This window comes from Parasteatoda tepidariorum, chromosome 9 (assembly GCF_982258835.1).
Source record: "Parasteatoda tepidariorum strain Cologne lab strain chromosome 9, Ptep-v5.0, whole genome shotgun sequence".
In the NCBI taxonomy this organism is placed as follows: Eukaryota; Metazoa; Arthropoda; class Arachnida; order Araneae; family Theridiidae; genus Parasteatoda; species Parasteatoda tepidariorum.
Window position 1 is genome coordinate 25271174 of NC_141763.1, and position 27247 is coordinate 25298420.

The 27247-nt window shown below is 27.1% G+C and overlaps 1 protein-coding gene across 3 annotated transcripts in view; it reads left to right on the plus strand.

Annotated features, from left to right (window-relative positions):
• Positions 1-24246, plus strand: part of LOC107445805 (uncharacterized) — a 77986-nt gene extending 53740 nt beyond the window's left edge. For all 3 annotated transcript variants that reach the window (XM_087151081.1, XM_087151083.1, XM_087151082.1), the window contains 18 exons: positions 40-209; positions 2154-2333; positions 3529-3725; positions 4838-5013; positions 6626-6811; positions 8023-8267; positions 10037-10316; positions 12505-12815; positions 13608-13716; positions 14653-14816; positions 15845-16024; positions 16324-16464; positions 18193-18323; positions 20043-20172; positions 20262-20462; positions 21438-21569; positions 22023-22202; positions 23792-24246. In XM_087151081.1, the coding sequence (XP_087007207.1) occupies positions 40-209; positions 2154-2333; positions 3529-3725; positions 4838-5013; positions 6626-6811; positions 8023-8267; positions 10037-10316; positions 12505-12815; positions 13608-13716; positions 14653-14816; positions 15845-16024; positions 16324-16464; positions 18193-18323; positions 20043-20172; positions 20262-20462; positions 21438-21569; positions 22023-22202; positions 23792-24106 (3428 nt within the window). In that variant the 3' untranslated portion in view covers positions 24107-24246. The remainder of the gene's footprint in view (positions 1-39; positions 210-2153; positions 2334-3528; positions 3726-4837; positions 5014-6625; positions 6812-8022; positions 8268-10036; positions 10317-12504; positions 12816-13607; positions 13717-14652; positions 14817-15844; positions 16025-16323; positions 16465-18192; positions 18324-20042; positions 20173-20261; positions 20463-21437; positions 21570-22022; positions 22203-23791) is intronic.
• The last annotated feature ends 3001 nt before the right edge of the window (positions 24247-27247 follow it).

Sequence of the window (27247 nt, forward strand, 5' to 3'; positions counted from 1 at the left end):
CTTATTTATTTTATGTTAATTTTTTTAAATATTCTCTAGGCCAAATTAAGAGCTTAGAGGAACTTCATAAGAATTGCATAGATTCTGCTGCAAAGGAAAAGGATTCTTTGCTAAGGAAAATGGATAAAATCGAAGAAGACTTTAGAATCGCACTTAGAAATGAACAACAACAGCATAATATTGATATCAATATTTTAAACCAGGAAAAAGTAATTTGAGTATTTTTTTAGATGTTCTTTAGTGGCTATACAATGAAAGAAAAGAAACATTCTGCATTTACTTTCGTTCTAAAGATCCAATTTTCACATAATTAAATGCAAACTTAGTTGTTTTAGGGATATACCAAGTAATAGAGCATGAGAATATGTGTGTGAAGAATTAGTATAGCGCACAATGGAGCATTGGGATGAGTTTTCTATCTTATCTTAGGGAAAAAATTCTAATAATTTTAATACTATGCTGAAATGTACCATTGCCTACTATGCTGAAATGTACCATTGCCTACTGTGCTGATATGTCCCAAACAGATATTTTCAATTGGTTTTTGTCATTTATAAGTTGCCGAAAAAATTTATATTATCATCTAAATTATTACTAACATTCAATGCATAGAGAAGTTTGGCAATATCACGGACATCTCTTGAAAATGGTTAAAATTATTATAAAATCCATGCAAGCAAAACTACACAGGGAAAAAATTTTGATAGTAAATTGTTTAAAACTAATTCTCATGCTCTATACTCATGCATTTACTTTCGTTCTAAAGATCCAATTTTCACATAATTAAATGCAAACTTAGTTGTTTTAGGGATATTCCAAGTATAGAGCATGAGAATATATGTGTGAAGAATTAGTATAGCACACAATGGAGCTTTGGGATGAGTTTTCTATCTTTTCTTAGGGAAAAAATTCTAATAATTTTAATACTATGCTGAAATGTACCATTGTCTACTATGCTGAAATGTCCTAAACAGATATTTTCAATTGGTTTTTGTCATTTATAAGTTGCCGAAAAAATTTATATTATCATCTAAATTATTACTAACATTCAATGCATAGAGAAGTTTGGCAATATCACGGACATCTCTTGAAAATGGTTAAAATTATTATAAAATCCATGCAAGCAAAACTACACAGGGAAAAAATTTTGATAGTAAATTGTTTAAAACTAATTCTCATGCTCTATACTCATGCATTTACTTTCGTTCTAAAGATCCAATTTTCACATAATTAAATGCAAACTTAGTTGTTTTAGGGATATTCCAAGTATAGAGCATGAGAATATATGTGTGAAGAATTAGTATAGCACACAATGGAGCTTTGGGATGAGTTTTCTATCTTATCTTAGGGAAGAAATTCTAATAATTTTAATACTATGCTGAAATGTACTATTGCCTACTATGCTGAAATGTCCCAAACAGATATTTTCAATTGGTTTTTGTCATTTATAAGTTGCCGAAAAAATTTATATTATCATCTAAATTATTACTAACATTCATTGCATAGAGAAGTTTGGCAATATCACGGACATCTCTTGAAAATGGTTAAAATTATTATCAAATCCATGCAAGCAAAACTACACAGGGAAAAAATTTTGATAGTAAATTGTTTAAAACTAATTACCGTAGTAAACTAATTAGGATTGGAAGAGGTGTTGAAGTATTAGAATATTTAAATACAGCTGTTCTGTGCAGTTAGCTTAGTTACCATTGAAGTTTATCTATTTTACAAGATAATTTTTAAAGGTGACCAAGCTGGTTGCCAAATGCATAATATTTATATAATATAGTTGCAATACACTTTAATAACTTACCTATCTTTAGCATTTCAAAAAAAGAAATAATATTCATATTCCTCGGAATTAAAAATGGGATAAATTAATAAGTAAATTTAGAAAAGTTTAATTTATGAAAAAAGATCTGAGTTTTATTACATTTACTTTTAACATAAAAAAATCATACACATCTTCCCTCATCAAATCATATTTTTATTTTTTTTATCGATTATTTTTTAGTGTTATCTTTACACATTTCATAATTTTATTCTTTTAACTCAAATCTTAAAACCCATTTTTTATAATATTTTTGTTTTGATCTTTTAATGGCCCATGTTAATTTTGCACTTAATATTGTCTTATTGTATTCCTATTGTAGGAATCCTTGCGTAGTAGACTGATATCTTCTGTTGATGAACTATTTGACCGTCATCAAAAACAACAAGAGGAATTAATCAGTTTTCATCAAGGAGAAATTGCTACTTTAAAGAAACATGTCACAACTCTTGAAACAGAGTATGAAGAGAAAATTATTAATTTTCAATCAGAAAACAAAAAGGTATAGTCCTCATTATATTTTAATTATATGTATTCATTGTGTTAATAAGCAGCTGCTTAATTTATTGTTTATATCTATGGAATTGGTAATAGAAACACACCACTTGTTTAATGTTTTAACAAAGTCAATAATGTATAAGTTACTTTATCAAGCAACAATATGCTTGAATTACTTGTTTTTTACAAGCAATGTGTCATCAGTCTTTGATGCTTTAATTAAAATTTAGTGTCTATGAATACACTAGAACAGGGCTGTCCAACTGGCGGGCCGCATGTGGCCCGCAAATTTCTTTTTCAGTCTGATCGGCCTCAGTTTTCCCATTAAAATGTAAGCAAATTGTTTTATAATCCTTCTGTTCCATTGTTTTATAATTAATAATTCAACTATTTATTGTTATTGTGTAAGAGGGTATTGTTCAACTTTTTCAAACTGCGGCCCGCCAGGTGATCAGTGACCGAAATTCTGGCCCGTGGGCTCTTTGCAGTTGGACAGCCCTGCACTAGAACACATGGAGAAGTATATCCTCAAAATTTTGCTTTTTAAATTGATCCATTAACAATTAAAATATTTTATTTTAAGCAAAGTTTAAATACTTGATGAATAATAACAGTTTACAAAGTTTAAATACTGAATCATCACTTGCCTTTATCTTTTTCATTGGTTTATAAAAACAAAAGAAATTAAGCACATTTTTTCTAAAGTTGAGACTTTATGAATTATGGTCAAACTTGTTCATTTTTCAAAGATTGTAGGACTGCAGTCTTTTAAACCTATAGTTCTTATTATTAAACAATTAAAATTGAATTATAAAGTTTTTTAAAGAAATATAAATATTAAAAGATTCTTAATGCTGGAATAGAATTATATTGAAGCTGCTGTCCTATAATTGATCTGTGTATATGTAAAAAATTTTGTTTTCTCTTTTTATTTATTTGAATTTTAAATTGTATGAAATAATATTTTTTAGTTTGATGTACAAAATTTTAAATTGTTAATATCAATTCATTTGTGTACAAGTATTTGCTTTCTAAATTTCTCTTTTTATTTTATTTGAATCTTAAACTGTGGGAAATAATATTTTTTAATTTGATGTGCAACATTTTAAAATTTATTTTTATTTATCTTTCATGATTATAATTGTATTTTTAATAATATCTGTTGTTTTTATTAATAATCTGCTTATTGTTTTTTATAGATTCATAGTGATTATAGATTAGAAATTTCATCTCTTGAACTCTCAATAGAAAATCTGAAAAAGCAGAATAGCCACTGTAATAAATTAGTGAAGGACTTGGAAGAAAAACTAGAAAATGCTGACAAAGATCGGAATGCATTATTGCAATCGAAACTGAAAGCAATTCAACAGTTAGAAGATGAAATTAAAACTCAATCGTAAGAACTTGATGTTAATAATTTTGCTGAAAATTAAGAATAGGCAATCTATGAGAAAAATACTTTTGCCGAAGATAGTGATTGCAAATTATTAAGTATTTGAATAGCTTTTTTGTATGTTTAGTTTTAAAATTGCTTTATTTACATTCAATTTTTTTGAAATGTATAAAATTGGAAGCATGCTTTGTTATATTTAGTTTCATCACCTTTAAAACCAACTACTTATTAACCATCTTTAAAATGCTGAATTTTAAAGAGTTTTATGTTATTCTGCATTTTATTATTTTATTTCTTGGATACTTTTTTTGGAGTGGTAGTTTCAAAACTTCGTTTCTTTCATTAGTTTTTGTTCAAAATAAATGTTTTAAAATTTTCAACTTTAAAACACTTGTGTTTTCTGAAATAATTTAGTGTCTCTACACTATGATTCATTTTTATTATTAGGCTTTTTTTAACATCAAAATCTGTCTGGATTTCAATATAGTAACTAAAATGCTATAAAGCTGTATGTCAACGTATTATGATATTGTGATAAAGCTGTTTGGAATTTTGATATAGTATCTGAAAGAAAATTAAATTAAATTTATGAAGCACTCCTTAAAAAAATTAATAAAAGTTTCAAAACTTTTTTACTTTTACTTCCCCAACATAATTATATTTTGCCCATTTTTTTTTCTAGTCTATAAAAATATATTCAGAGTTGAATCTTGAATTATTAAAGATTAATAACCTACACTTTTTCACTTTGAAGAAACAAGCAAACCTCCCTTTTTTTATAAGTAAATATTTTGTTTACTTTTTTAACTGTGTTTTTTTCTTCCTATTTTTCTTTAAAAATATGTATACATGTAAAAAAATATTTTCCTTGTGCCATTTCATATGCTGTATGTCACGTGTACCCATTTTTCTAGTTTTTCAACTGCATTATTTATTTATTTACCTATTTTCTTCAAAATTATTTCTTATAAAATAAATTTTACTGTAAATTATTTGTCTGTCGTCTGAACGGGATACATAACAGTCATAAATATACATAAATGTTTTTTTCCATCTTTGTTCTTTTGCTTGTCAGTTAAATAATATTTTTAAAATAAGTTAAATGTTTCTTTTAGAGATGATCATGCCAAGAGAGCTAAAGAACTTGAAAACCATATTAAAGATTTAAGCAGTGAAAAAGAAACTGCTCTAAATGAAGTAAATACTGTTGAAACTAAATTAAAACAACTTGAACTTGAAAAAAATAAACTCATAGAAGAAATGGAAGAAGCTAACTCTTCTAAAAAAGAAGGTATTGCTTTTCATTTACTTCTGAAGCCTATTTAATTTAATGTTAATTGTGTGTGTGTTTTTTTTTTCCATTCTCACTACCAGCCTCTGTTTTCTTTAAGTATTTACAGAGATATACTTCAGAAAATGCACATAATATGCCTGTTCTAAATTAATCTAATTTTAAAATCTAATCTACTTGAACAGACTCCTTACAAGATTAAAACATGTTAAAAACCATGCTAAGTCATGATCTTTCTTGTCTAAATAATTATTTTTTTCTTTAAAAAAAAAGTAAATGGTTCATAGGATTTCAAATCAAGTTTCAAGTAGCTTTTAGATATTAAATTCCAGTCTACCACCCTTAAGTGGAGGTAGTAAGATTAGAGTGAAAGAAAAAGGGTGCTGAAAAAGAATCAAATGGTAACTGTTTATGAATTAAAGAATATCTATAATCATTCATTATCAATGTTATTTATAACTGTTTATCAATTAACTGTAACTAAACTAACTGTTTATGAACTAAGGAATATCTGTAATCATTCAGTATCAATATATGTTCTTTTTTATATATGTTCGTTTTTGATTAACCTATGAATAAACAATGAGAGTACATTTTTGCATCTATTTTGAATTAAATTTGTTAACTGCCAAAGGCAAATTTTCAATGTCGTTGATAAAGTCGTAATAATCCTTAACCCTCCAAGTAGAATAAATATTTGCCAATATTTTAAGACTTTTGTAAATGAAAAGCTCTAATCAATCAAAGTACATCAAATATTAATAGAAAATAAAGTACAAATTTATTAATAAATTTAGCTTTCAGTATATTTGTAAAATTTACTTTTAAAAACTTCATCATTCTCTTTGTAAGCATAGTTAAGTATTCTCAGAAGAATGTCATTATAATTAGTAGCAGCAAGCAATGTATAAATTTTTTGTAATAAATTTTAATGCTATAAATTATTTTACTTTTGTTGTAAAATAACCTTATGCCATAGGTATTTGTTAACTTCTGTTTACCTATATAATTAAGGATCCTGGTGTACTGTGCTATAAAATGGACTGAATCTTCAGTTTTTGTAAAAAAAATTAGAAAGCATTAATGTTAATAATGAAAATTATTATGTTAAAGAGTAATAAAAATAATAATACTTATCTTCGGAACTATTTGAGGAAAAAAATATAATAAACAATCATCTCTAATGTTACATTTAATCTGCTCAAAATAACTGAATAAATTTAAGTAAAATAATAAAAAAATCAGTGTTTAATTGAAAAAAATGGTGATAGAAGTGCATTGTGTAAAAAAGTTTCAAAACTCCTGTATTAAAGAACGTCAAAATATAAAGTAACTTTAAACCAAATAAAAAATAAATTACAAGAACTTGATATTCTAATAATTCTTAAGGGAATTTTTTTTTTATAAATATCTGTTTCCTAATTTCATAATCTGAATTTTAAACTATTTTGAATTTTAAAGCATTCTGTGTTTCCATTCCAGCATTCCACTGTTGAAATTGGCTTGATTCTCCATTTATTGAATTTTAAAAATAATTACTTTAATTGATATTATTAATTAGGAAAAAACAACTTGAATATTGTTTTTAAAATTTATGATTTTATTTTTATAGAGCAAAGTACCACTGTCCACTTTGAAAGCAAAATTAACCTTCTGCAGAATCAACTAAAAGATGAGATTTCTTTAAACGAAGTAGTGAACAAATCTTTTGACGATTGTAAACGACGACTGAAACTTTCCCAAGAGGAGAATTTGGAGCTAAAACAACAATTAGAAGAAATGCAAGTCAAAATTAAAGGTTTGTTTTTATATTTAGCTTTGTTTACAATTTTTTTTAAATAAGTTTTATCTAATTAACTATTTTTTTGCTAATCTTTTTAGTGGTAATATGTCTTTAGCTTAAAAACACTCAAAAACTACTACTAACATTTTTTTGTACCTCTAAGACTTTGTTTTTCACATTTTACTTTCCTGGTTCACTGGATTGAATACTATTAAATAATGAAGTAAGATTAGTATTAAATTTTTACTATTAAATACTAATTTATAATGAAGTAAGAACAAGAATTTAAAAAAATTCTATTTCTAAAAATCAGTTTCAAATTTTTCTTTCTTTTAATTTCCATATTTATTATTATTATTATTTCTTTACATTTTTATGTTGATTCAAAAGAATTTTTTTATTTCTATAGTTTTAACAACTTATGAATTATTTAAAACATCCATTATACAATATTCTGAAATGAATGAAATATTTTTTGCTATTAAAGATTATGAATTTGCGAATGGAAACTATGCAGTAAAAAAAAATATTTTTTAAATTAAGTCCATATAATTTCAATCATAGTCATATATTTAATATTTAATGTCAAAAAATCTTTATGGTTCATGCAACTAATGTCAGCACTGTAATGAAATTATAGTGTAGTTAGGATAAACCATAATTAAAAAATTAACTCCTGAAAAAAAATGAACGCTATATAAACGTAGAGTGACTGTTAACGTTAAAAATGAAAATCTTATTTTGATTTTAGAAATATAAATTTTCGTAAGCCAGCTCTAGAGATACTAGGTGCTTTGCGTATAAAGACACATAATGAGATTATGAACTATTTTTATGAGGTTTGAGCTTTTTCGAATTATACTTTTTTAATTGTGTGTTATTTAAATATACAAATTAAAACAAATATTGCATATAATCTTTTCAAAAATATGCATGGCTAGACAAAAAAAGAAAAAAAAAATCTTGTTGAAACCAACACTATTAAAAGTGTAAATACTTTTTTTTTTTTTTCACCAGCATTGTAATGCCTATGGGACCTATTTTATTTAACCATTCTTGAGCAATAAATTTACTATTTATTATAAAAGAGGCTACCATAGCCACAATAGTATAGCTGTTCTAAATTCAAATTTTCTCGTATAGAAAAATTTTTTTTAAAAAAAATCATGGAATAAAATTGATATTACTAGGATTTATCAATTTGAAATATTCTGTCTTAATTTCAGATACAGAAACATCTACTGCTAGAATTCGCACTCAAAATGCTGAGCTACAAGAGACCATGAGGAACATTGAAAAGTCTAGGCAAGAATATAAGAGAGAAGTCACGTCAATTAAAAGGACTGTAACAAATTTGGAGAAAACATTAGATTTAAAAGAACAAGAACTAAATAAACTAAGCATGATTCATAGTCAAGAAGGAGAAATTCAAGAAAAATTGAGAATGGAGATTGTTGAATTAAAACAGAAGGTACCACATATTATTAACTATATCTTTATTGTTCACTATAAAATTACAGAATTGGGATTGTTTTACGTATATTGTGCCTAATGTTTGGCAAAATTTTTCAACTGTGGAGTAAAGAAGAATGTATGCCTATGGAACATAACCGAGGAATTCACGCTAGATATCCGTTGTTAACCTCCATATTGGGATTTTAATTGTGATGTCCTGTCATTTAATAATTGAAATTGACTTTATCTTTTAATAAGCAATATTTTTAATGTGCTGCTTAGTGTCTGGTTTTACTCTTATTTTTTAATATCTGTGCTATTAATTTTTTAATAACTAAGTTAACTATTTTTAATAACTATGTTTACTCTCATTTTTTAATAGCTATGGTAAAATTTGATGGCTCCTATTAACAAAATTATTAATCTTTATTGTAGCATGATCTTAAAATAGTTCCTAGAATGTTTTTAAGCAGCTGCAAGAAGTTTCTATATTCATTTTAAAGCAGTTTTTGTTTTCTTAATTCAATTCATTTAAGTTATGTTTCAAAGCAGTTTAATTTTAAGTTGCCTTTTAATATTTTGACTCTACTGCGAAGGAATATATTTATTAATTATTTAGTTTTACATTTTTTTATAGTAATACATTGTATTGTACCTTTTAATAAATTATTTTATGCCATTGCAAGAGAACATAGTGTCTCCGATCTTTAGCGCAATTAAATTTGTATCTATTCCCTTGTTCTTTTAACCATTACCACCTTGATATCTTCATGCACCTACCTGTGACTTCTTTGGTCACCGTGCATTGCAACTAGAGTTTCTGGAGTTAAGAAAAATCCTGTTTTGAGTTCTTATGTATTGAAAAGAAGATGCTATACTAGTCATGGTATTTCTTTCTGGGACTGATGCTGATTCACTGTCTAAATTGTTTCTAGTCTGCTCTCCTTCAACTTGATAATGTGTGACCTAAAGTTTTTTTTTTGGGGGGGGGGATGTCGAATAAACAACATTTTACCTTATTAACTAAAGTAAAAAAATGTGTTTTTTTTTTCAAGAATTACTTTTTTTCAGCAACCTATCTACCATGTAGCCTCTTTTAGGACTGACAAATTTTATTTTATATTAAATATTGTATGTCAACCTTTACAGCATTAAGAGATAAGTGCTTTATAATTGTGAGCAAACAAAAAAAACTTTAAAGTATTATATTTTGTGGGTTGGTGAACATTTGTGGTTTTACTAGTTTTATCTGAAATTCTTAAGCTGATTTGATGTTGTGAGGAATTTGAACAAACAATTAAAGGTTAGCTTTATTGCAATTTTTAACATTTAGTTTAAAATTTATTTTTGAATGGAATATAAAAGTTTACAACTTAATAATATTGAAATTTGATTTATCAAAACCTTTTTCTTTTTGTCCAAAAATTTTTTTTCCTATGGTTTTAAAAAGGTTATTATTTTATATTCTTAATGGTTTCACTATGTGTCCAAAAACATAATTTTGAGCTGTTAAAAAATTTTTTGTGGTTGTAGTAGCAATAAACACTAGCTCTGCTCAATGGATAGTGGGGTTCAGCCTGGGAAATAACTCAAGGGATGACCCAAAGACATGCCATCACAATTTTGATCCTCTCTGGAGGGTATGCTTTTTTCCACTTAGATAGTCTGACTATCTCAGTGCGAAGTTTATTCTTAGGTAAACAGTAATAGGTTTTTTTTTTTTTAATTTTCTATCTAGTAAGCTTAGGTAAACAGTAATATATTTTTTTTAAATTTTCTATCTAGTTGATGCAGTCTAGTGCAACTAATGAGGCTGTGCTGAAGGAATTGTCAAGCTCGAAGAAAAAACTGTCAGATTTTGAGCACAAGCTGAAGATGCAGGAAGAACAACACCAGTCAGAATTACAAGATTATCTGTCAACTGAGCACTCATTTTCTGTACGTCGTCTTAATTTGGAAAAATCCATATCTGAGTCTTCTAAGGATCTGCAGAATTTGCGTTCTAGTTTGAGGTTTGAGGAAGGAAAAGTTTTAGCACTTGAATCAAAAATAGTTAAACTGGATGGTAAGTTATTTATTTTTACTAAGCATGAACATTATGGCATTATATCTTTAAAAGGATTTTTTTTTTTTTTGATGTTAGAAACTTTGTGTGAGTCAAGTTGTGCATGTATCAAGTTGGCTCACAAAACGTTTATACCTAATGTGTATCAAGTTTTAAAGAAATATTAAAAAGTGACATGTAATAATCAAAATATTTTTTTAATACACATAATTAGAAAAAGCCATTACTCTACTATATTTTGAAATTTATACAAAGATTAGGTTAAGAACCAATTTAACTTGAAATCATTTAAAGAAAATATATGTTTATATAAATACAATAAAATTGAAGTTCACGTAAAAGTTTTATAAAATGTCCTTGTATTTCAAAAAATTTGCATTTTAAATAATAAATGTTGAAATGATTTTATGTCGCATTTTTCCAAACAATATTTGTGACCAAAAAATTAAGAAATTTAAATTATTTAAACAAATTTGTTGTACAAATAGTATTAATAACAAGAAGTAATTAAATAATATCTCATTTAATTTCTTACATTTTTAATAGAACTTTGTACATAAAGTACCCTAATGTAGTCCATGTCCAATAATATGTAAAGTCCATGCAAGAAAAAAAAAGTTTCTAGCATCTATTCATATAATAAACGTTAGGTTAAATTAAATGTTTATGCTTTTCTTTCTCTTCAACTAATGTATACAAAGAACACTAAGGGGGGATTTTAATTTCAAGCATAAATAGGCTGCATTTATTCAATACTGTAGTTTCAGTCTATATTTTTGAATTTGATATTTAGAGACATTTGTTGAGATCTTATTAACTAATGTTTTATTGAATTTAAGAAAATAAATTTACTATACATAGTATAGAATAAATCAATGTTCAACGTAAACAACTGACAGCTTAAATCTCAGAATTAAATTTTCAAAATGCAACTTATCACTTATCTGTTAGAATGTATCAAAATAATATTGAAATTCAAAACTTCAGTTTAATAAAAAGTAGTCAAACAGTTACCAATTTTTTTTTTAAAATGAACTGGAAATTTGTTAGGTTTTTGCAGAAATGGACTTATTTTCAATTCAATATATTTTATATTTTTTAAAAGCTTACATATAAAATAAATTTTAGTTTAAAGTTCAGTTTATAGTGTTTAGAAAGTAATGTTACGATCAAAATGTATCATCTAGGTCTCACAGAATCTATCAATTTTTATTTTTATCTGTTGATTGTAAGTTAGTTTATTTACTGATTGTACACAGTAGACTGATTGTAAGACACAGTTTCCACTAGATTAGTGAAGTCAAGCATTACTAACAGTAGTCAGTGGGCGGGTGGGTGACCATTTTAATCAGCCCCTAAAAAGTCCAAGGGTGTACAGTAGTGCTCATTAAACTGCTCCACTGTAAAGTGTTGCATTTTGCATGCAAGTTGTTGGGCTATCAAAGCAAGAGAGCAATCTCTTCTGCAGAGGATCAAAATTATGATAGTATTTCTTCAGATCATCCTCAGAAATGTTTCCCATACTTTTGCCAATAGCCCATTGTTTTATCTGTAGTGTGACTTAAATAAAGTACTACTTTATTAAATGAGTGCATACATTTTGAGATTTTGACTTAATCCTCATTAAATTAGATTATTTATGTAAACCCCAGGTTTAAAATATAAGGTTTTTGTGTAACTTCTGGGACACTTAAATGTTATTTTGCAAACATATTTTGTTTAAACCTTTACTTTACATTTCTGAACTTGGAAACAAAAATTTCTTTTATACTTGAATTGCTTTATGCAGAAATGGCTTCAGTCCTGCTTATTTCTTTTAAGGAAGATTAAAGCAAAACTATTCATTGCTTTTCTATCAGTACTAAAAAAGAAACTTTTGTTTGTCGTGTAGTGCCTAGACTACAAGCAATTTTTAAATTTTTTTTTAGCTATTTGCACTGATAAGATAAACCAAAAATAGTTTTAGTTTTTTCAAGGAAAAACCTAAATACTTTTTAATTTGACAAAAAAAAATATTATAATTTTGTAACTAAGGTGACTATTTTTTATCCAACTTAAAATTTTGAATTTAAAAAAAAAATTTACACCTTAATTTTACCTTGGTGGTCAATGATTAATGTCCATCCACAATCCCTCTAATTTGCATAGTTTATTCAGTATTCTCACATATTTCTCTCATATTTGTTAGGTGCAAAGAGGGATGTTGAAAATAAACTGTATTCCATCTGCCTCTTTTTACGATCAATACTTAACCTTGGATCTGATAGTGGTCTACTCAGTGCAAGTTCAAATGCAGATGCAAATGCCAGCTCAGCTCGCAGGGATGTGTCTGAAACACTTGGCAGAGACTCTACTGATCAAGTTGAGAGTTCTCACCTATTAACATTCTTAAAGTATAATTCACCTGCTCACATATCAGTGTCTGATCTGGATTTGGAATTATTAAAATCTTCTTTAAGAGATCTGATGCAAAACTTCAATGCTATGGAAAAAGAACGAGTAAGCTGTTAAATACCAATTTTTTTAATCATTTTGTAGAAGCACCTGTATTGTTTATTGTTAGTTTTCAATGCATGCATAATTTTCTTATCCACGTCAACCCTTTGCATGCGAAATTATTAAAAAAATATCTAAAATTTGTAAAAAAATTTTCCCTATTAAGTGATGTACTCTTTAAAAAATATTTGTTTATTAATCAATAAAATTTTCAATTTTTTTTATTAAAATTTTTATTTTAAACGTAAAGTTTTGTTGGAATTTAGTACGCAACCGGTATTACTTTGAGAGCCTAAAAATTATACCATAAATACATATTTGTGCATATATTTTTAATATCTAACAATCAATTAGAAATATTCAAATGTAAACCACATTTATTATGATATTAATAAAATTTTTGAATTATTAACAATTGCAGCGCTTATATTTGCAAGTATAGTGGCTCTTAAAAGTGTTAGTATCCTTATGACTTTCAACAAAATATTGCGCTATTTATTAATTAAAATGAATATGGTATTTCAGAATGGATATAAACCTTTGCTTAGTTTTTAAAATATTCCATGCAGGTTTGTTAAGAATATATTAAAGATCTTATTATTAAAGAACTATTCTGAAATATTTATTTTAATTAATGAATAGAGCTTTAAAGATATAGGTGTATAAACACTTTTGGGAGCCACTGTATATTTTGTATTCCAATGTGTCAGGATTGAATGAACTTCAGTTTTTTTTTTTTTTTTTTTAAATCTTTTTTTTTAAAAATTTTGCTAATTATTTTTTGGTTTACTGTAGGATGATTTAAAAGATACTGTTACAAAAATACAAAGACAGTATGAAGAATTAAGAAGTGAACATAGCAGGTGTACATCTAGAATCTACCAATTGCAAAGAGATTTAGAAGGTTAGTATTATCAGAATAAAGATTATTTTTTAAATACTTTTTTGATTTCAAGGTCTTTTAATTAGCATTTACGAAAAAGAAAGTTATCTATATGTTTATAATGTAATTAAAAAAACAATTTCCAAATAATTTATTTTACTTCCAAATGCAGATTTTTTTTTTATTATTAATATAATATTATAGATAGATTGAAAATTTGTCATTTAGAAAAATGCCATTATCAGAATTATGTTGCTACTAAAATGACTTAAAGGTTGAGTAGCACCGAAGAGCAGGGCCCTTGGTTAGTTAGTTAGTTAATTAAATATTATTGGTGCAAAAGCCATTTTTGCCCATACCACACCTACAACTTGTTTTATAAGAAACATTCTGCTATAAGTTAAAACTAAATTGATTTGTAAAAACCTATGTCCCTTAGATAATTAAAAATGTTATTGTGTGGTTTATCTCCAATGAATAAAGTCAATGTTGGATTAAAGCAACCAAAATGGCATTGTCTTTGTGTTTTAAATTTGTTACACTTAGTTAAAATATGTTTAATAGTGAGCGGTTCTGTACAATGAGAACATTTGGGTGCAGTTTCGTTTAATAAAAGATGTTTATGGGTTATTCGAGAGTGACCAGAGGTCTCTTGTACTCAAATTATGATTTGGATATGAATGGGTCATTACGTATGATTGTAATTCTGTATATATTGTTTCTGGGATTGTAAAATCTGTAGTCTCCTAGAATAAAAATTTCCTTGGAGTATTATTAATTTTACGTTAAATTGATTCACTTACTGAATTCATGTTGGCCTTGAGTAAAGTTAATAAGGCTCTTTTTTTTATTCTAAGGTAGCTATTTGTTTATTTAAACAACCTTTAATAACAACTTTGTCTTAAAAAATGTGAGGAGTGTATTTGTAAATTCTTTTTTGTTGCTTTTATTTAAAAGATAAAAAGAATGTTGAACAAGAATTAGCAACAAAGATCGCTAGCATTCATCACCATGAAGAAGTTATTCGAACATTGGATCGGGAAAAGAGAAGACTTACTGAAAAAATGGGAAGTGCTGAATTCAATTCCACATCTGTAAAGAAAGAACAAGAAAATCTTCTTGTAAGTATGAAGAAAAACTAAACCATATTCATTATTTTCTATAAATATTGTAAAATTTTAAATCTGTTTAATATACGATTAAATGCTATGATAAATTTGCGTAAAATGTAATAAAGTCTAAGTTTTTTGATACGACCCCTATTATATGACTCTTCTATCATAAACAAACGATGCATAAAGTTTAGTTTGTTATTCCAGAAATGCAATGTTATTTTCCTGTCCATTAAAATATCCGTACTGAACTGTTTATTCCAATATAATGACCAGAATATAGTCTTGATTTAAAAAATTTTTAAAGAAATTATATAAACCATTATTAATTTTTTATTTCATTTTACCTCACATCGAATGTTAAACACCTTGAATCCTCTTTGAGTGAAAAAATTATTACTCTCTAAATTATTACCCTAGGTGGTCATATTTTATAGACATTCATAATGTATGTATAAAAAGAAATTTCAAAGGTTACAATAAATTTATCAGTCATACTTTATTGTTCGAAAATTGTATTCACTCTTTTTGTGGAATGTCTGTTTCTTTGTGTGGTTTATATTTGAGTTAAAACATGTTGTTTTTGTACTTAGACAGTTTAGTTTTTGTACTTAGTTTAGACAGGTTATATATCAAAAATGGCAGCTCTGAACCAACATATTAATTTTAATTTAAGTTATGGATTAATTTTTATGGTATTTTCGGACACTTACGATATAACAATGTCATGTTATAATGTCTGTTTTTATCTTGTCCACAAGTGCTATTGAATTCAAGCATCGGTTACAGGAACTTTCAATCAAGTTGCCCTTTATCATCTTGGCTGATAAAGAATGTCTATTTTCCTTCTGAATCACCACCTAATCGCTTGAAAGACCCAAGTTGTGCTTTGAAAATTTAATAATTGAATTGAAAGTGATGTTAAAAAAAGTAAAAAATTCCATCTGGAGATAGATATAATGTATCTGATCACAATCTATATTACTGTTTGCACTTCCTGAACTACAATGTTTCATTTAAATTTGATTTTATTTTAGAATCAGATTGCAGAATTAAAACAAAATGAATTTAAACTTGAGGAAGACAAAAGAATTTTGAGTGCTGCTAAAGAACTCGCAGAATCCAAAGCAGCAAATTACATCCAGGCTTATGCATCGCTTGAATCAAATATGATGCTTTTAAGAGAAAAACTAAATAACAAAGAATTGGAAGCAAAAGTAAGTGTATTGATTTTTATTACTATTTACTTACAGTTTCATGCCTGCAATTAGTTTTATTAAGGTAAATCTTAAGTTGATCCTGTGTTTAATCAGCAATTTTCTTACAACAGAAATTGCAACCTTATTGAAAATGTTTGTAGTTTTTAATGATAATTTTATTATTTGTAACAAGGAAATGCTATTACATTCTGATTATAAGATCTGTTATATTAATACTTGTGAATTATTATAGTTAATATGTATGACTTATTTTTAATGTATTTTAACTTCAATGCTCTTCAACTTATTTATTACAGTCTTTGGAACACATTGCTGATTCATCTAGCAGGAAAATTGAGTCATTAGAAACTAAAATTAAATCCTTGATGACCACTGTTGAACAACTTAATGATACTATTGAAATTCAGACTCAAAATGAAAGAGTTTTAAAAAACAAGGTATGTGATATTATTCGTTCTTTTAAAATCCCTTTTTGCATCTAGAATTGAAGCTCTTATTGTGAAATAATTATAAGTAAAAAAAACATGTGATTTGCATAGCTGCCAACGTGTTTTGGAAAGGTTTTCTTCTCGTATAAACCGTTAACTTTCAGCATGTCGATGACAAACAGAGAAGATGAGTAGATTTCGTCTCTGCTGAGTCCAAGATATGTTTGGGAGATGAAGAACAATGGGGAAAGGTTTTCACTCAACCAGACAATTTGAGACATTTCAGGTGACCACAAGACAGGCGCGATAAGCAAGTTTGAGTAGATCTGTCTCCTAAAAAGAAAAGAGGGAATCCTGGTTCAGTCGCCATTTGTTCCAGGGAGGGGGGCAGTTGCCATTCTTTTTTAACTGCACATTTTTTGATAGAATTTAGTTCCATAAATTTTAGTTTGGTGGTCTTAGAAGTCTGTTGAAGGAAACCTTCTTTGGCAAGTTTGTCTGCTATTTCATTGCCATAAATATCCACTTGTGATGGTATCTAGTGTAGGTGTATTTCGTGATGTTTCAAAATGGTTTTTAGTTTATTAGAGATGGAAATAGGTTTGTCGTCACCAAGATCCATGTGCCTTTAAAGTTGTTCTCTTCAGTGATCATCTCAAGTCCAACCCCAATTGCAAGAAGCTTACTTCTGAAGACAGAGCAAAAGATGGGGATACGTTAGAAAAGATAAATTTTGCGTTAAGGTGTTTCTATGTAAATTCCCCTCACTGCTGAGTCTTCAATTTTACTGTCATCAGTGTTGATCTTAATATTTGTTTTAAGAATGTTATTAATGACTTCCAGTGCCATTTGCTTGAGATGATCTGGGATGAAGTCTTTTCTTATTTACAGGGTCTATGAAATTAAAGTAGAAGTGGACACCAGGAAGTTCTTCCGAAAGATTTAAGCAGAATTGGAGATAATGAGGGAAAGATTTTACTAAGGGGTAGTGAAAAAAAATTAAAAATGGGAAAAGTTTTTTAAAAATTAAGCTACGTTACCGACATCTAAATATGTGAATGCTGTAATAAAAAAACGTGAAAAGAAAGGAAAATAATTTTCTAATTTATATACCAAAATTTATACATTGAAACAAAAATTTTACTACCAATGAGACACATTTCCTTCAATGACTGTGCAAGTTAATCAACTATAATTGTATCACACTGATGAATTGTGTTTTAAAAACTTTGAGTGGAACTTAGAATCAAACTTTTTACAAAAATCAAAAATGTATTTTTTGTTGCTGTTTTTCTGAAATTGTTTGATTGAGTATCCAAGTATAGCTTTGTGTAAAGGCTTGGATGCACTAGAGATAAAATAATTATGACTTTACATCGTCTAACTTCTTTTTTGTAATGTCTTGGAAAAAATAGATTTCTTCTGTAAATAATCCCAGCTTTGCTTATAAATTCATAGTTGTTTTTTTCCTGTCGATTTTCAAAACTGTTTTACTTTGTAAACTCAGGGAATCTTTTTTCTCCAGAAATTGAGTATCAATCCTGATTTTCCACCAGAACAAATGATCTTATATTTTTAAAAAGTTGTATTTTTACCGAATTTATTGAATTAAATATCACATTGCATTGAATCTGAAATTTTTAATTTTTTATTTAATTCTAAAATTTAGGTAGTTTGTTCTATAATTGTTTTAAATATATACATTTATGTTTTAAATTTTTTGTTACGCTGCTTTAGATTGCTGCAGAAACATCACAAAACTCTGAAACAGCACTAAACTTAGCTGAAGATTTAGAGAGACTGCAAAAAGAAAGACAAAACCATCTCTCTAATTTGTTTGTTCTACAGAAATCTAATGAGCAATTGAGGTAATTAAATACCACATTCCCCAATTATTTAATCATGAAACATGTAAACGGCAAAAATAATCTCTAATTAACATGTGCGCAAATAGATGAAGTAATATCACAGATATAAAATACGTAATTTTAACAAAATAAATTTACTTTTCATTGAATCGAACATTAGATTCTTCTGACTTTTGTCGGAATTTCAGACTTCAAAGCTTTAGCCTGCATTAAATTTTTAAACTCTATTATTATTTTATTCTTTATAATCATGATTTATAAAACTTAAAAGTTTGTTGGACTATTAATGTACAGTGTGCAAAAAAAGGGACCACCCTGAATGACTTTTGATCTAATGATTGGATCTTCGCGTTCTAGAGCTCAATCTTAGTGGCTCGAGGGGGTGACCTCAAATATGCTAATTAGTAAGTGCAGGTGATAATTTAAGTAACGAAATCAGACACAATGTACTTTCTCTGGATAAACATACCTCTTTATCAACAGATTTGGATTTTTCACCTTCAAAATATAGGGGTAGCCCCAACTGAGAAATATGGTTTCCTTAGCATGGTCAGGAGAGAGATCCAAAGTCTGAACCCCTTAATGTAAATTTTACTTTCTGCATATTTTGCCATATCTCGAGAACTTCAAACCGAATTGAAAAATTTTTGCACTCAGTTATAAAATTAATTTTTTCAAGGATAATTCTATGCAAAAAAATAAATTTCAGTAATATTTATATTTTTTTATTATTTTATTTAATACTAGTCAAAAAATTTTTGAATTGTAAGATATAGAATTTTTTACTCAAGAATAATTTTAAAGAATATATTTTTACTTGGCAAAATACAAAATTTGAGCGAAATCGACCAAATAGTTTCGAAGATATCTAATTTTAAATATCTGACTTTTTTTAAACTCAATTTCTCAGGAACTATTCAACTGATTTTGCTCAAATTTTGTATTTTGTCGTGCGAAATTATATTCTTTAAAATGATACGAAACCTTACCATCTGATGCAAAACCTTACACCTTACAATTCAAAATGTCTTTGACCATCCTTTAATAAAAAATAATAAATATTTACTAAAAGTTATTTTTTACATGAAATTATCTTTAGATAAAAGAATTTTATAATTGGGAGCAAAAATTTTTCAATTCACTCAAAAAGTTCTTGAGACATAACAAAGTATGCAAAAAGTAAAATTAACATTAAGTAATTTAGGTTGGTCCTTTTTTCTTTTTTTTTCCCCTTTTGATTACTGTACACATATACAAAAAAAAAAAAATACTTATTAAATTAGTAGATAATTTAAATGTTTTTTTCACGATTTGAGTTGATAAATATTTTCCTATTTTTTATTCCTTTTCTACTCTTATACCTGTAAAAAACTATAAGTTTACAAAAATTTGTCGAAATTTGGATTTTGACTAGACTACCCTTTTAAAGAGAACATTGCACCAATAAGAAATATCCATTAAAATCCTAAGGATTAATGCTGAAAAGTGGCATGAAAACAAATTAAATTTTAACGTTGAATTGTTATTTAATAATAAATAAACCACTTATATAAAAATTTCAATCCTAATTTTTTTGATATTGGCAATATTGGATAATTTCTTATTATGCAAATAATTTCATAAATAAGAAATTTTTCCATTTTAATTATAACTTAGGGAACAGTTTTCAATTTTTTTTCTATTTAAAATTGAATTATGCTAATATTTCTTATATTACAGAACATACATGGATGATTATAAAAATAAAAGCAAATGCCTAAAAGATGAAGTGGAAGCTCTCAAAAGTAAACTGAAGCACAGTGAGATCATTGAACAAGATTTGCTTGACCAGATGAGAAGCTTGAAAAATGTATGTAACTGTGCAAAACTTAAGGTATTTATGTAATATTAATGGAAAGTTACTTTTATTTATTTAAATCTTTTTCCCTTTTTTACTAGGTGCTTCAAAGAACTCAACAAATTGAAAAAGATGCTTCAGAAGAAACTACTCGATTACAAGAAGAAAAACTTAAAATTGATTCAAAATTGAAAACTCTGAATGAGTCCTTAAGAAGCAATCAACAGCTATTGCAAGAAAAGGAGGAGTTGTGCTTGAAATTAGAAAAAGAGAAATCAAGTTTCAAAAAAGCTCTTGATAAGGTCAGTTTAATTATTTTGTTATAATAAATTTCATTTGTAGTTTTTTATTTAAGGATGTCTAAAGTATGTTTTACTGAACCCTCTGACTGCCCCGCCTAAAGAAACTTTCATTCTTTTACTTTGTTTTCTCCATATTGCAGAACTTAAGCTTCTATGTAATGAGAAATAGCACTCCCGTAACTGTCAATTGATGGCTAAGGAGATCATTTGGGTCATTATCAATGCTCCACAATTTTGAGACCAATGACATGATTGTGGCATTATGGTCAACATTACACACCACATAGCATTACACCTCCAGATTAGCTGATATCCACCAATTTGAAGTCTCAGTTGTCTTCAAGTCCCCAACCTGGGATCTTTATTCAACCTTCACCAACTGGTCAGCGCCTTGACCATTTTGATCATTTGTGAAACCGCTTAAGAAGTTAATCCGATTTTTTGAACACAGTATAAGAGTAACACACTCTTAATTCATGAAGAAAATCCATTACTGAAGCTCTATCATGAGCTTCCTAGAATAAAGTTCCAGCAAGAAATGACATCACATTTAAAGGTCAATTTCTTTTTCAGCACAGTGCTCCACCTAGAAACTGATTCTTGGCTAGAAATTCCACCAATTTTTTCCAGGTAGTCTCCAATGCCCAGAATGTTCATTCCTACATGAAATTATGATTGTTGTTGACTAAGTAAAATATGGCAGTTACACTGTCTCCATGGTAATAAAAAGCATTGAAAATAATTGAATTGAAAAACAACAACAAAACAAACAAAGATAGAGTTGTCTGATATAAAATTCTGAAAACGGTATCAAGTTCTGAAAATGGTAAAGGTCCATACTGGGCTGTAGTGCCACTGAGGAAATCAGATGTATTTTTTTAATTAAATATTCTATCAAATAATTGTTTAATATTTGTATTAAATTTATGTTGTTAATATATTTTACTATTAACTGTAGAAAATCTGAAATTTCAGCTTGAAAAAGACAAGCAAAAGATTAGTGAACTTAGAGCAAAAACTTTAATAGAGAAAAGCACTTTGGATAGAGATGTTCAGCGATTGGGTGTGGAAAATCAATCCCTTCTTGAAAAAGTACAAAATCTTCAGGTAAGGATTCTTTGTGAAAGTAATTTATTTATAGTCTTAAAAAAATAACAAATTTCACTATTTTAAAAAATTAAATAACTGGTTCAAACTGGAGTTCATTAGTTTTTTGCAAAAACTGTGATTATTGGGTGCAAATGTTCATGTGCTATTTAAACCATTACTATTTAAGATTATATCAATGTTCTATATTTATCTCTTTTTACAACATGTATTTATATCTTGAGTTTAATTCAGACATGATTTCATTATTGAAAATGGTTAAAATCAATTAAATTATCTAAATTTTATTTAATTATTATAAACATTATCTAAAATCTGATTTCATCTGGAATTTTTCACTGATAATTTTGAAATCTGTAATACACTTAAAGAATTCTTTACTTTAATGGACCTTAAGTGCTAATTGAATAATTTTTTTCAAAATGGTCATAAAGCATTTCTTATTTTTTTTAGGCGCAACTAACTGAAGCTGAGCAGAGATATTCTCAGAGTGTAAAAGATTATGTGAATAATAAAAGTTTTGAATCAAAATTAGAAGACACCCGTTACAAAAATGCTTTGAAACATGCTGAGCAAATGATAGAATCAAGAGACAGACAAAATAGACAAAAAGTACTTGGTTTAGAAGAACAAGTAAGTTTCAGTCTGTGTCATGCAAAATGCACATGTTCTAGAATTTTAATTAAAAAAATTAATAAAAATGTAATCTGTTATTCTATCAAAAATCTTAAATGCTGAAATAACTAAACAGTTTCATTAAGTGTAAAAGGTGTTTTCATGCAACTTATTAATGAGTAATTCCATCATTTACGAATGTTGTATTTGTAGACTTTAAAGCAAAGTTAGAATAAAATAGAACAGTTCTAATAACTTTTGTGAAAATGAGTCTTGGTGTCATTTATACTTACTCCAATTTTCGTTAACTTTTATAAGTTTAAAAAATGATTGAAAATTAAAAACTAAGGGTTATTGGCTTAATGATATGTTACATCCTAACTTATGATATGTTTAACTTATGATATGTTTAACTTATGATACGTTACATCCATAACAGCCAGTTTTAAATTTTTGAAAAGGAACTTAAAAAACTAAAGGTTGGAGTAAGTTTAAATGACCTCAAGGCTTATTTCGAAAAAATATTAGAGCTTCGTAAAAAAATTTTAAGTTACTCAGTTAAGTCTGCTTACTCAGCTTGTAAATACAACAATCGTGCATGGTCAATCTGCCCCAATTTAATGCTCTTCTGAAACTACTAATAAATACTAAATTAAACTTAAAAATTCCAGATTTATGAAAAAAAGGATAAGCTACATCATGCAACTAAAAATAAAAGTTTAAATATTACTTTGCTTTTTATTAAACTACATTCTGAAAATCCCTAGTTCCATGGTGATATTCCAAGTCTTATGAACATACTCTATAACCAGGCAGCTTTATTAGTCTTTGATTTGATTTCTTTAGTTGTCTAGAATTCATGTGGCAACTTAGCTCGAAAATTGTTTTTATGGGCACAGCTTTTTTTTTTATTTATTTTTATTATTATTACTATTTATATTGAAACTACTCTTATGCATTGAATACATGAAATAATATTTTTTTAAGAATGTAATCGTTGGGATGCATTATTTTAAAAAATAGTCACAATTTCTATTCTGGTGATCATATTAGTTTCAAACTCACCTGATATTCTAAGCTCTGAAATGTGTGGTACTTTTTGGCTGTAGTACTATGGACGTCTACAGAGCACTTATTGCATTATTTCCACTGTGTGGTAATGTAGTTGTAAACTCAAAATTTGGTCATCTGCTCAACGATGGTTATAAAATGTGTGGTAATACATTTCTTATAATGTTCTAGTGTCTTTAAGACTGAACAAAAAACTGTGCCAGGTACTACAATATTCATTGCTAGACAACTGTTTGATCAAATCACACGAAATATCTCATATATATATTCCAAAGCATAGAAAACAAGATTTTTGAATTAAAATTTCTAAATCATTTAAATTTAATTAAAATTAAAGTTAGTTTACTTTAAAAATATGGTATGAACTAACATGTTTGGCTATTGAATTTTTTTGTATTTGGTTCAGCATTTTTTCTAGTAGCTAATAAAGGCTGAACAGTATTCAGGATTTTTATGTATACATGCATTGGCTATATGATATTCAAACAACAATTATTGTATTATCATCTTCAACTTAAACTTTACTGTTTTTACAGATAAAGGTGTTACAAAATCATCTGGAGAGAGAACAGGAGAGGTGGCGACAATATCATCAACGATCACGTGAAACTTGCTCTGACATTCAATCTTTGCATTCAGTTTTGGGTAAATCTTTGCAAAACGTCACTGATGACGCTCAAAAACTTCTTCCGGAAGCTGAAAGGTTAAATAGGACTACGGAAACCGAAGTTAGCACATCTGGTCTATTTGTGTCCACTCCGTCCAAATTGAGAAAAGGCACATCTAGGCCACATTTTACGTCCACTCCAAAATCCAAAAAGCGCCTTGACCTATCATCTGATCAACCATAATGATTTCATGTACTATATACATTTCATGTTTGTAACTATTCCATTGTTACATTTTAATGCATATCAAACTAACTACTCTGTAGGATTGATTAATCATATTGTTGATGTGACATAGTCACTACTCTATTATACTAATTGTATTATTTTTTTTAATAATTTAAATGGGAGTGATTATACAATGATTTGTTTGTATTATTTACCACAAATGGTAATGGTATATAGATAAGGCCACTTCAGAAAAGTAATTCGAACTGGATCTCACCTTGATTCCATCAGAGAAATTCGAATCTCCTCTGATGTTCTTCTATTTTTCCGAGAAATGGAAGTTTAGTAGCCTCTTTATTAATTGGAATCAGATTATCTCAGTTACAAACTCTTTTAGACACACACACAAAATTTGAAGTAATGTATAGAAAGACTCCTTTCTTCTCTACCCTCGCTATTGCAGAGATGATTGTGCTCTGGAAAAAATCTGGAATTCCGATTTTTCGCTAACTGCGATCCGGAAATCCATGGTCCAAAAGTTTCAAGAAATCACTGATAACATTTATGTATAAAAATTCTTGTATATTTTATTTAAAAATATTTGAACTAGAATTTATGCTTGGCATCTTTCATTTGTAAATATTTTTTCTGCTACAATAATAAATTGATTGGAGATAAAAGTAAACTTATACATAATTATTAATTTAAATTATGCTGTATATAATTTATTTAGAATTTCATGTTTTGAAAATATCAATGATTTAAAATTATGAAGATGTTATTTTTTTAAAATGCATCATTAATGATTTTATTCAAGAAATTTTCGGAATTTTTGAGTTCCGCTTACAATCACCCCTGCTATTGTATCAGGTTTGTTTAATTGACCTTAAGTCCAAATTTGTGAATCTAATCATTCATTGTGAATCTAAGCACAACTTAAAGATCCATGTCCATTACCTTTCTTTTGTATTGATTAAAACATTAATGTCCCATTATATAATAATTTTATATTTTCTATAATTTTTTATAATCTTTAATTAAAATTCTTAACCAATCTGATCATTTGGGATATTCCTTTATCCAGGATGCGACATTTCCCTATCAACTGAAAATCAATGTATTGGCTATCGGTAAAATTCTAACACACCAGAGGAGGCTACATTATAATAGAGTCCTGTTGAGATCATCTGTATTGGTTTTTCTTACAATTTAATGTACAACCATTTAAAATAGTTTTAAAAAATAATACAATTTTAAAGTCAAACGCTTGGAGTTAGGGACCATATCTGTATTACGTGATTTTCTTACAGATTCCTTATTATTTTTTCTAACAAAAGTTTCTCTGGCAATTACTTTTAATTAGTAGCAGCTGTTCTTGTAATTTTAATGGTTTTGTTAAAAATTGGAGATGGGATGATATTTATTCCCTGCTATGATAAATTTTTATAATTTTGTTATACTTAATGTGAGGTTCCAGTTCTGAAATTAAGGTTATCCAGAATATGTGCTTTTATTTTAATATTATTTTCAAATCCACTGTGTGTTTGTATCATTCATCTACACAATTTTTAATTTCTGCAGCTGTATATTATTTATTTATATATTACATTGCTGAATTTGAAAACCCTGTCTGTCCTGTGTAATCTTCATCTTACAGACAAGTATACAAATTATGAAATTTTATTTGATGTAAATATTTAGTTGAATTTAATAATGTTAACAAAAGAGGTTTTGTTAAAAATAGTTTTATTTTGTTTTGCACAAGTTAGATAAATAATTAAGTTTCAGTATTAAGAAAAAAACCAAAGAATATATGCTTTCTGCCTCTTTTAGATATATGACTAATTTGTGATGTTAGATAAGTACATTATTAAATGTTTCAAAATACAATTATTTAAGTATGTGTTTTTAATTTTTATCTGTTTTTTTGCTATTGCTTGTAAAGCAATTAATTTTTTTGAAAAAAAAAATGTTTCTAGAATAATTGAATGTTATTTTTGAGTTTTACAATACTTCATTATCTTGCTTTGATAGACATGTTTATCTGGGTCTTTTTAATTTACTTAAAAAAATAAGTAAACAATTTTATTACTGTCATCAGCTAGTTTAGAGACAATTTATTTTTTACTACTGCTTGATTTTATTTGAAACTAAAGTATAATTTGATTGAATTATAAATTTATTTGCAAAAATTATTATTTATTTTATAAATTTCTTCATATTTACTATTTCATTTAAATAAATTTATTAACTTGTAATAAAATGATGTTTACCATTTTAAAAATTATCTACTTTTTCAAAAAATTTTCCCATGCTATGCAGCTGCATTTAAAAGTAGCTTTACAATATTAGCTTTTTTTTTACCAAATCTCCTTAGCTATGTATTTTTTTTTAAACCAATTCATTTTATGTAAATTAGAGTATTCACTTTTATTTCTTGGCATTCTTTTTATTGCTAATTTTCCTATTTTTGAAGGATGCATTTAAATTGACACTATTGAACACATTTTTTATAAACTATATATTTCAATTGAATGTATATTATTGAAATGCTTACTTGCAATCTATGTGATATTTTTTCATTCATAAAATATTTCTGTAACTGTATAAAAAAATTTTATACATATCATAAAAATTAATAGTGACCTTCTTTTATTATTCTTAAATTTTTAATTCACGTAAAATAGTATTATCCATTCAATAATGTGCCTTAAATAGTGACATTCAAAATAACTTTTTGAAAGGTGATTATCTCTGTGTGCAGAATAAATAAAACAGAAAACTGTGATGAGCACGAAATGAAATAATGAAGAAGAAAAACTTATATGAATTCTTTTAGTGTTATAAATAAGCATCATCAATGCCAAGATACAGAATGAAAATTTAACTCAGATCTCGGAAAAATTATAACTGCAAATTTATTTATTTACAGCATTGAAACAGCACTATGTTCTTTAAATGTTAACTTGCTCTTATGTTTTACTTTGGGATTTATTTTAGCCAAAAAATGCCTTTTCTCTTTGAATTATATGATTTTTTGTTAAAAATTGTATTTATATTAAAGGCTTAAAATATATTTGAATTATTAATATTTTCATGTTCTTACACATCATTCTAAATTTAACAATTATTAAGGCTACAGTGGACGTTCAAAAA